At 35.8% G+C, this 11951-nt stretch overlaps 1 protein-coding gene across 5 annotated transcripts in view; it reads left to right on the forward strand.

Moving 5' to 3' along the window:
* Positions 1-11951, forward strand: part of Atad1 (ATPase family, AAA domain containing 1) — an 81375-nt gene that overhangs the window by 50534 nt on the left and 18890 nt on the right. For all 5 annotated transcript variants that reach the window (XM_023716161.1, XM_023716159.1, XM_004632079.2 and 2 more), the window contains 3 exons: positions 3385-3491; positions 7884-7973; positions 10609-10659. In XM_023716161.1, the coding sequence (XP_023571929.1) occupies positions 3385-3491; positions 7884-7973; positions 10609-10659 (248 nt within the window). The remainder of the gene's footprint in view (positions 1-3384; positions 3492-7883; positions 7974-10608; positions 10660-11951) is intronic.

Below are 11951 nucleotides of genomic sequence, written 5' to 3' on the forward strand. Positions count from 1 at the left end.
AATATAATTGCTTGTGGGGGTTGCTCTGTTGTCTGAAATTTTTGTGGTTGACTTTTTCATTGTGGTTTCCACACACTGGCTTCAATAGCACCCATGCTAAAGTTGTAGTGCTTTTATTATGTTACTTGTAACAGTGGATCATTTCTGTTTGTTTACCTATTTTTGTCTTTTGAGATAGGTTCTCACTGTGTGGTTATGGCTTGTCTTCAATTCACTATGTAGTCCAAACTGGCCTTGAGTATGTTCAGCCTTCTAAGTCCTGAAATTACAGGCATGTGCCACAGCACTGGTCTAACACTGCATCGTTTTAGGTTTGTTTTTATTTAAGAAGATCCAAAGTGTTTTGTTTTTGGTCTTTTGCTTAGAACTTCGAGGACCTGCTCACACAGGAACAATTTTTATGGTAATTTTCAGTTTAGGTGCTCCTAGACTAAATGGTATTACTTTGTTTTAGTTACCTTCTCATGGCTGAGATAAAATGTCCAACACCCAAAGTTAGAAAAACAAAGAGTTTATTGTAGCTCACAGTTTGTAGAGATTTTGGTTCATAGTTGGCTGGCTGTTAGGCAGGGTGGCATGGCAGAGAGATAGTGCAGAAATGGCCCATGACAAAGCAGGGCAGGCAGAAGGCAGGAAGCAGCTATTGATAAGCATGGCAATAGCAGCCCTCTTTCTGTCCCTTATAGTCTATCCAGGGTACTTGCCCTTAGGTAGCACTCATACCTAGGGTAGAAAACGTTAAATCTAATGTCACACACTCTAAATGCAGCCACCTCCAAAAAGCTTTACCCATGACTATGTGAGGCTTTGGGGGGACATCTAGACACAAACCATGACAGGCTTTATGCCTATGAAGAGACACCCTAATCCTACATGGTCCTGCTTTTTCTTTTTTTCTCATCAGGGGAAAAATACTTCCTCTCACGAACTAGACAGTTAAGCTTTCCCATAACATGCACAATGGTGCATGACATTTTTTTTTCTTGCCTGCACTGTCAGTGAGTGAGTGTTCTTTCTTCCAAGCATTTAGCTTCAGTTTAAGGATGGATATTAACAATAAAGTAGAACCTTGCAGTACCATATATTCACACTTGTATGCATGACAGTTGCCTAAGTATCTCAAGGTCTTCCCCACCCTTATTTTCAGATTCTTTCCCTCTAAAATCTAGGATTTGTTTTCCTTTCTTGTGGTGTCAGATCTTCATTAACTAGTTTTTGAAAGTAATAGATCTTTGTAGAAGAATTTCCAGCTTATAGCGATTTTTATAGAACTGAGCAGAATTAAAGTTCCCATATACAGTTTGCCCTATAACTGTGTATTAGCATTAGTGTGATTCATCTGTTACAGTTAATGAACTATTACTGTATTATTAAGCCTATACTTTTACCTTATGTCTCATTTTTTTTATGGTACAGTTCAGTGAGATTTGACAAATACTTAGTGTCCATAGTATCATACAAAACAGTTTAACAGCTTAACAGCCTTCTGTGTTTCACCTATTTTCCCCCTCTCTCCCAACTTGCATGGTAAATGCCGGTCATTTTACTCTCTTTATTGTTTTGCCTTTTCCAGAATGTCATGAAGTTGAAATCATACAGTCTTGTCTTTTTTTGTTTTTAGTCTTTTATCTTTCACACTAGTGTTTTCATTTAGTAATATCATGTAAGATTTCTTTATATCTTTTCATGATTTGATTACTTATCAAATTACTTGCTCAGTAATACTTCATTTTAGGGTTTTACCAAAATTTCTCTGTCCATTCTTATATTGAAAGATAGCTTGTCTTAGGCAATTTTGAACAAAGCTCCTAATAACATTCATGTTTAGATTTTTGCCTGACCATAAGTTGCAACTTAGCTGACTATGAAGGAGCATAGTTATGAGGTCATATGTAAAGCTATCCTTAGTCTGAGGTGTAGCACAGTAGTGGGACATATTTTGTGAAACTGGAGCTCTGGTGGAATGTCCACGATATATATCTGCTTTTATAGAACTATTATATTTTGGAATTATGTTTTTGCTGCGGTTACTTTTTTAAAAATAGTCTCTTGAATCTTGAGCCTAACACATTCTAAATCATTTTTATGTCATTTCGGTATATTACAATTGGCAAAGTTTGCAGGTTATCTTTTTTAAATGTATTTGGTACAGGGTCTCACAACACAGTTCAGACTTGTAGTGATCCTTCTGTTTTTAGCCTCCCCAGTGCTGAGATTGCAGGTGTGTGCCACCACACTGGGTCTCTGTGGCTGGCTCAGTGTACCCGGGGGTGGGGCAGGCACGACGAGTAGTGCTGGGGATCAGACCCGGGTCCCCGCGCTTGCCTAAGCAGGCACTTAGTCTGCTGAGCTATCTTTCCAGCCCAAACTTTGCAATTTTAAGGCTGAAATATGACAGTTACTTAGAAATACTAGTGATTTATAGATATACACAAACCTTGAAAATGTTTATGCTAGACAACACAAGCTTTATTTTTACTATTTCTGTGTATCATTCGTAAGATAGTAATACCTGTCAGTCTTCATGTTCTAAAAGGACTGTTTTTTGTCTTTATAAAAGAACTTATGTTCACTGTAATTTGGAAGACAGAAAATAATATAAAAGAGATGTTAAAATTGTCCCTCAGTTACAAATTGTCTCAGTCCATCCATCTCTGAGAGAGAATTAAAGTTTTCTCAGCATTTTTGTCTTATTTCACTAAAGACTTTTTCTCATGTATAACTGATATTTACATGTAGGTTGTTACATGTGTGGGTGTTTTGTTTTTGCTTTTTGTGATACAGGGCTGGGAACTGAACCCAGGGAGTGCTGAACTATATCCCCATCCCTTTGCATTTTATTTTGAGACAGTTTTTGTCATGCTGGCCCCAAACTTGTGACCTATGTAGTTGTGATTATAGGCATGCACGACTATGCTTGGCTAGCACACGTTTTAAACTCTTTCTCCTCTATACTTTCCTATTTAATAGTATTCTAGACAGTTTCTTATTTCATTATTTTATTACCAAGAACATGTATGAGGAAGAAGAATGTGAGTCCATGAGTTAGAACATAAGGTTCAGGCAAAGTGGAAAGGGACGGACAGAGCACACAGGCTTTCCTCCAAGGTGCTGTTTTACCCTTTCCAGCCTCTTAGCCGCATGTCCTTTCTTTCTTTTCTGTGTATTATCGTGAGTGTGTTTTTAAGGAAAGCAAGAAGGTGAATTGACTGTTTTGATTTGCTCAAAAACTTACTAGGATTATAATGTCTATCTAAATGGCACAGTTAGCCCCTCATTTCCTTGTAATCTTTCACAAAATTGTAAGCTTTTAGTTAAATGATTTAGATTATATGCAGAATAAGTAATTCATTAATTTTTAAAGTTAAGGATTTTTCCTTTTAGACTCCTTTCTGCGAAACCGTTCAAGCTCTGACCATGAAGCTACAGCCATGATGAAAGCCCAGTTTATGAGTCTTTGGGATGGGTTGGATACTGATCACAGTTGCCAGGTATTTCTGCAAAACTTGTGTTGCCCCTAACTTACGTTGTTTTTATTAGTACAAGATTTAGGGGGCTACTTATACTTTTGTTTAAAGTTCTTTCTTGTACTTTTTATATGTATCAATTGATGAGGATCCAAAAGAATATAGTTTGTGTGAATTATCCTTTTTGAGACTTCATGTTTAACAAAACACTAATAGATTGCCTATGTGCCAGAAACAGATGCGTTGAAAGAGAGAAAACCAGAGGCAGACCTGTTCTACGGCTGAGATAGACTGAGCCAGAGAAGAGGCAGTGACTACGCTAGTGTCTGTGTGTGATTTTTTTTTTATCTTTGGCACTTAGTGTGTCTTTATCATCTGTACTCTCAGTCTTCGTGTTTCTTATTTTATGCTTATTTATTGTGTTCATTAGCTATGTTCCTTTAGGATTCCAGTTTTATGCAAAATAGTCTTGTAGTTTGTTTATTTTTGCGGTACCCGGGATTGAACTCAGGACCTTGTGCTTGCCAGGCAAGCGCTTACTCTACTGAGCTATCTCCCCGGCCAGCCTTCTAGTTTAGTTTTGGTTTTCCCACTATAAGGCTGCAAAAACCCCATCAAAGTTCCCTTGTGACGTCTCCAGAGAGAAAGCCAATCGCTTTCATGACTGAACCTCTGAATATTCCATACTTCTTACCAGCTCACTGCTGTATTTTGAAAGAAAATTTAATATTGATTTGGCATGTTTGTTTAGCTGCCATATGGTTGGAAATGCACATCCTAAAAGTACTTTTTCCATTTTTTTTTATAATCACATGCAAATGTTAATATTCTCTTGTTGTAACCTTAGAAGATATTATTTTGCAAACATTTTGCTCTATAAACATAATATATCAAGAATTGCATCTTTTCTTAGCACTTCTTTTTTTTTTTTTTAAGTGATGGGATGGAACCCAGGGCCATGCGCATACTACCCCTAGCCCCTTCATTACTGTTTAATAATTCTGACATTTCTATTTGGTCATTATTTTTTCACCCCCTATATTTTGTCTCCTGTAGGTATTTTTAGGACCTTATTTATATTCTGTCTTTTCTGTCATAGTTTGTGTTTCTTTGTAACATGTTCCAGGCAATTTCTTTAGCTCTTCTTTTTTCAGTTTGATAATTCTTTGTTCATTTGGAGCACTTCTGTTATAAATGGGAGCAGTGAACTACTTATGGCAGTTATTTTTCAGTTCTAGCAATTCTTTTAAATGGTTTTGCAAGTCTACCAGGTCCATTTCGACAGATACTTGCTGGTTACTTAGGTTTCTAATAGGTTTAGAGATCAGAGTCCTGGCATTACTAGTTGTATGGACCTTGGCTACATTTCATAATTACTGTGTATCTGGGTAGAGGAACTATTCTCTATAAAAAATGATAGAATATTATCCATTTCAGAATAATTGGAAAGAACCACTCTGAGTGCTTATAAAGGTACCTGGCATATATTTAGTGCATAATGCTTTGCTGTTTGTGCTTCTAAAAAAATTCTTTTATTTATTCCTTTAAATATCCTAACATACTTTTTATAGTTTATATTCAGTAATTGGATTGTGAGTTTTTATTCATTTAGTTCTATCATTTGTTTGAATTTATAGTGTGTGTTTTTATGACTTAGTGGAAAACTTACATTTGGTAGAACTTTTAAAATTTGTGAATTCTTTTATCTTGTTTTGATTTGTTTCCCTAAGGAAATTTTATACTTGTCTTCTGCCAGACTTTTTTTTCCCAATGCAAACAGGTAAGCACAGGTCCAAGGTCCATCTGTGTTGGCTGATGATAGATAATCATGAGAGTTTTGTGTAAGATTTTTTTTTTTTTTTTTTTTTTTTGTAGTACCGGGGATTGAACTCAAGCCCTTGCGCTTGCCAGGCAAGTGCTTATTCTACTGAGCTATCTCCCCGGCCCCCCAACTTTTTTTTTTTAAATGAGACAGAATTTGAATAAATGGCCCAGATTGGCCTTGAGCTCACAGCCCTCTTCCCTCAGATTCCCGAGTGCTAAAGTTACCTTTTTTGAGCCTGGAGCTGGAGCCCAGAAGCCTGGGAAGCTTTCCTTGTCGTTGTATTCACACAGCAAGCACACAGTGACTGCTCCGGTGCCACCATCGCCACAACCAGGAGGCATAGTAACTGATGACACAACCTCCACCCTGAAGTGAGAGACAGACACGTGAACAACGTTTTTAGGGTCCTCATTGAAGAAAAAGTTTTAAGGCATAGATTTCTGTCTGATTACTTTACATGGAAAGTGATAGAACTTTAGGGTGTGAACCCAAGGATTGGCTGATGTTAGGCAAGTAGTCTGCCGCTGAGTTACATCCCAGTCCTCAGCATCATTTCATTTTGAGATGGGATCTTGTTAAAGTAGCCAAGATTACAAGCATGTATGAGTGATAAAATTTATCATGTTTTAAGGATTTTAAAGAAAACTTTTAACAGCTATTATTATCTAGATGATACACTGATTTTTGTAGTTCACTAAAAAAAATTAGTCTTATTTACCATTTTGAATTTTAGTTTAGCTGTACTACTATGCTAAATAAAATTAATGTATATATACTAAATAGAACTCATAGTGCTGATAAAATATATATGTAAAAGATTGTTTTTCCCCTTAAAATCATTCCTTAACTTTTTTTTTTTAGTTTTTTTAATTTATTACAGGGTCTACTGTACTAAATTTGTCTAACTACAGATCAGACTCATAGTGATCCTCCTGTTTTCAGCCTCCCAAGTACTGGGATTATAGGCGTGAGAGCCACCACGCCCAGTCTTAATTGCTGTCTCAGTATGCCCTGAGGGGGGGTATGGCAAGCCAGGAATCAAACCTTGGTCCCTGCGTCTGCTTTAATCTGCTGAGGTATCTGGCCCGCTCTTCCTTAGCATTTCTACTTGACTGGACTTGGTGGTGCATGCCTATAATCTCAGCACTTGGGATGCTGAGGCAGGAGCTTCATTGAGTTCCAGATAAGCCTGGGCTACAAAGTGAGCTCAAGTCCAGTGTGAAATGCCTAGTGAGACATTGTCTCAAAAAGACCAAAAAAAAAAAAATTAACTGAAGTTATAAATGATTTGAGTCACTCTTGCTTTTTTATCATGAATACCTTTTATTGTCCTGTATGTAGTCATCCGACCATTTTCATTTGAATTTCTTGATTGTGTTTTTTAACATTTATTTTCCATACTTCCATTTTTATTTTGTTCTAGGCTTTTTTTTTTTAAAATCTAAAATGTTACTCGACATGTCCGTTTTTCAGATTTTTTTTCAAATACTTCCTCAACCTCAGTTCCTTTTGTGACCTCTACAGCTGAATATGGCCAGTCTTTAACAGACTTCCATTTGTTTGAATTTCTTTTTTAACAGTGGATCAAACTGGATTTTTATATAAGAACTTTATACTCGTTCTTTATCTCATTTAATTCATTCATTTAAGCATTTTTAATGTCTTGTTTTACATTTGGTGGAAATTTTAAAAATTTTATGAAGTTGAAGAAGGCAATAACAAGAAATTGGTATAAGCATTAATATTTTAATTCTAAGACCACCTAATTCAAATACAGAATTACATATTTTGTGGAACTAACATTTCTCAAGTTTATATTTGTACTTCTTTCCTTTTTCCTCTTGGTGCCAAACTCAGTTGAGTAGTTTGGTGCTGATGCTATTAAATATTATTGACTGTAAAGCACAAGTAGAATATAAGATTTGGTAGATGTTTAGTTTACTTCAAGATTAATAGTTCAGAAATTTAAAACTTCAGGCAAATATAGCGTTAGAGAAATATTTCCAGTTTTCCACTTATTTCCAATAATACTAATATATTTCATTTTGGATAGCAGATTTGTACTTACTGAGTTATACTGAAGTATTGATGTCCTTCAGAAATACACTTTTTATTTAAGGCCTCAGACAAGCTAGGCGAGTACATGCTTGCCCAGTTCTTTACAATCTTTTTTTTTTTATGTTTATTTTTACTCTCTTGCCATTGTTCACAGTTGGATTGCTGATAGTGCAACGAGATGATGTAAAATCTAGAGAATAACACATGATATATTACTATGTAATACTTACGTATACATGGAGATTCTGTATTTACTTATATGTATATTTTACATATTTGCAACTGAATAGTGTATAGTTCACTTACCATAAGTAGAGTGAAATGCATTGGTCTTTCCAGATTGCTATTATTTGATTTAAAATAAACTTCAATTTTATCTATAGTTATTTGACCAATGCTAGAATAAAATCAAATTTCTCATAAAAGATTTAGTTTGAAAGTCACCTAACTTTCCTTGTCTTCAAGTCCTAGTAATAGTGACCTCAGAGTAGGATCGGTAGATTTAATACTGGTGCTGTCTTGTCTACGTTTAGGTCATTGTGATGGGAGCTACTAATCGTCCCCAGGACCTGGACTCCGCCATAATGCGAAGAATGCCTACAAGATTTCACATCAACCAGCCTGTAGGTGGTCTTGATTGTATTATGCAGTTAAATATTGGCATTTAAAAAAAAATCTTGGCATTTTTCACAGGTCATTGTCTGTGATTTTTAAGAAGGGGATGTTTTATTTTATGGGACTCATTTATGACAAACAGGGAAGGAATTGGAGCATACAGTCAGTATGTTACATTTTAGCCATTCAGAGATGTTTTTAGTTTGTCATTCTCAGACTTTGGAATGCAAATTTTTAGTTCTATTTATAATCTTTGTCTAAAAATCATTTGTCCTATTAATGTTTTGTACCATAGATGAGTTCTGGCAGTAAACATGGTCTCCTTAGTTTAATGGTTGTAGCCTCTGCAGAATCTCCCTGTTGAGCTACTTGCTGCAGCTGCAACCTCTGGTTCCCCTGAGGGTACTCATACCTCATCACTGTATTTGAAAGTTACTTGGTAATCCAGTGAGGAGATTTCTTAATGTAGACTATAAATTTTGTTTAGCATAGTTAATATTTATGGAGCACTAAAATGTGCTAGACCCTTGCTAGGCCTTGGTGAGTGGAAGAAACACAGCTCTTGTCCTTTCAGCTCTGTGTTGCAGGAAAGCAGGTGAATAATGTAAAATGCGCTTTACAAAGCTAAGTTTAGAGAACTTTGAGAGCCTAAGATGTTGACAGATTACCGATTCTGTTTGTGGCCGCTGTGGGGGTCACAGTCTGCTTGGGCTTGAAACAGTATAGTAAGAACTTGACAAGCAAATGCGATAAGGACACCTTCCTGACAAGGTGAAGGGAACGTAGCGCAGAGGCACATTTTAGCAGATGAGCTTCAGGGTAATCAGTTAGGCCACCAAGGCAGATACGTGCAGATGAGGCTAGAAAGATCACTGCTGCCTAATTTATTTAGATGAACTTGGGATACTTGGCACAAGAGTTTAAAATAGTGTGTGAGCACAATTTTAGGACTATTTATTTATTTATTTATTTGCGGTACTGGGGATCGAACACAGGACCTTGCGCTTGCCAGGCAGGCATTTATGCTGCTGAACTATGTCCCCAGCCCTAATTTTAGGACATTTTTTTTTTTTTTTTTTTTTTTGCTCCCAGTGCCTTCAGGGAAGGTTTGGCCTGGCTTGAGTTGTGGGGATCGAACCACAGCAACCTGAGCCTGACTGCTTTGTTGAAGTGTAGCAGCCACTTAAAGAACTGAGCTAAGGGGCAGGCCCCCAATGTTAGGACATTTTAAAGACAGTTTATCTCAGTTTATCTGAAACCTAAGATTAATGACCTTTATCAGTAATTTATGTTCTAGACAACTTAAGATTTACTTTTTTTTTGGTGGAACCAGGGATTAAACTCAGACCCTTGTGCTTGCCAGGGAAGCACTTATTCCACTTAGCCATCTTCCTGGCGCAACTAAGATTTACTGATGAGCAGTAGACATCAAGTATTAGAAAAATACCTTTTAATTCATTAGAAGACAAAGATATTTGATTACAGTGGTATAGAACACAGGGAAAGTAGCCTTTGTTAAAGTTGAAAATTTAGTATATTGTATTTTAGCAAAGCAAACTATAAAAGGTTTCATTAGACTTGTTATAAATTTGTATGTCATTGATGTAGAAAATAGAATTTTGTTACCTTTTTTTCATTCTCATTTTGATGAATATGCACAAGTGTTGTAGGGGAATTGTTTTTCTTGTGTAATTACAGTGTCAATTTGTATTATTAATCTTATCTTTTTTTTTTTACATTTATTTAGTGTGTGTGTGTCTGTGTGTGTGTGTGTGTGTGTCCAGCTCAGCCCACCAGGGGGCGTGGCTGGCTGGCATGTGGTACTGGGGGATCGAACCGCGGTCCCTGTGCTTTAGCCAAGCTTGTTCCAAGTAGGTGCTTTAGACCACTGAGCCATCTCTCCAGCCCCTATTAATCTTATCTTAAAACACTTTTCCAAGTAAAATACTTACTAACAAAAAGTACTTATCAGTGATCACATAACATACAATTTAACCTTCCTACTATTTGAATTATGGAAACACAGTTTAGTTTTCTTTTTCAGGTAATTTGAAAAATTACCAGCTTGTCATAGCCAGCTTGTCAGTGGTTATAGGAACAATGATGATGTCAACCATGACTATTTAAGTAATTAATTAATTATTTTTTTTTGTGGTACGGGGGATTGAACTCAGGACCCTGCGCATGCCAAGCAAGCGCTAATTCTGCACTATCTCCCTGGCCACAGCCATGATAATTTTAAAGGCCAGCTATACTTACTGTATACGTAAGGTAGTCTGTAAAAGTTAAATGTAGTTTCTGATTTCAGTTGTAATAAGAGACAACATTGCTGAGAAATAATTCACTTAATATTTTTTAACATAAAAGTTATATGTCAAAATGGAGAGATAGGTTTATTTATTTTTTAAAAGTCTTTGTTTTATTTATTTGGTACAGGGTCTAACTAAGCAGCTCAGACTCGAAGTGTTCCTTGTGTCTCAACCTCCCCACTCAATATGCAAAATCAAGACCTTGCATTGACTTCTGTCATAGTTTTGTTATTTTGTAGAGGTATCATCAGGTAGTTTAGAAGACAAGCAGTAGGAGAGCAAGTTGATCCTTATTAAAAAAAAAAATACTAACTGGAAGTTATTCTGGTTTTAGGCATTAAAACAAAGAGAAGCAATCTTGAAGCTCATCTTGAAAAATGAAAATGTAAGTAGAAAATCATGATTTTTTCCCACATGCTGTATATTTATGTTTTTAAACTCATTTTAGAGAGAATAAGGAGGAAATCGGAGAACTCTGTAGCTTTGAATCTGACCTAAATTAGTATAAAGACATTTGGCTGTTCATTTAACTTGATAACTGTGATTTATTTGAGCTAGCTAAGTGATTTGTTTGTTTTTAAAGAGCAATATGTTTTGTATTTGTAGATTACAATTCTTTTGATATTTTTCAGGCCATCCTATGCTTATATAAAAATATTTACTTTTGTAAAGAATTGGAGTTTTTTATTTGTTTTTACTTAATTGCACTGTTTTTGTTGTTGGAATTTAGATTTAAGAGCAAATAATTGAAATCGTCAGTAGCTTTTTTTTTTTTGCAGAACTGGGGATTGAACTCAGGCCCTTCCTTGGGCTTGCCAGGGAAGCGCTTATTCCACTGAGCCATCTCCCTGGCCCCTCATCAATAGCTTTTGTGTTTAAATATTTTAAAAAAATATATTATCTAGTTATATTGTTCAAAGTTTTAAATACATGTATTAAATAATGTGAAGAGCAAAATCTTCATCCCCTATATCGCTTTATTCTTTCAGATTGGCTAATGCCTATACAAGCAAATTAGAACATACTATGCTTCCTGTCCCCTTTTTTACATAATCCATGCACACTGGTCTGTGTCTTGATCTTTCGTTTATGTTTGTAATCTTTCCATATTTCCATAGTTCCCTCCTTTTGTTCTTTCTCTGTGCTGCAGAGGACCTCTGTGTGATTCATTGAATGCAGGCTGTACCTGCATTCAATGGACATTCAAGTTGATTCTGGCCTTTCACTACTATAATAATACTCTGTTGAATGATCTTGTATGTGCACAGTTTCACACAAATATTATTAGGATAAATTTCCCAGAAGAGGAATTACTAGATCCATGAACTGAATATTTATACTTTGGTAGTTGTTGCAAATTGCCCATGCCTATTTATCAGGAGTAATGGACTGCAATCTTCCCTTGTTATGGTTGTTGTTGTTTTTTTTAATCAGTAAGAAACAGAGGTTTATTTTTATTCTATTTTTTTTTTTTTTTTTTTAAATGGAAAGTTTATTTTGGCTCACAGTGTTAAATTTCAGTTCATAGTCAGCTAACTTCCAGGCAGGGTGACATGGCATGACAGAAGAGAAATGGTTCACGGTTTGCCAAGCATAAAGCCATTAGCTTAGTTACTTTTTTCATTGCTTACACAAAATGTCCTACAACGCTTGTTATGGTTTTTTTTTTTTTTTAAT

Source organism: Octodon degus, unplaced genomic scaffold (genome assembly GCF_000260255.1).
Source record: "Octodon degus isolate 3935 unplaced genomic scaffold, OctDeg1.0 scaffold00046, whole genome shotgun sequence".
In the NCBI taxonomy this organism is placed as follows: domain Eukaryota; kingdom Metazoa; phylum Chordata; class Mammalia; order Rodentia; family Octodontidae; genus Octodon; species Octodon degus.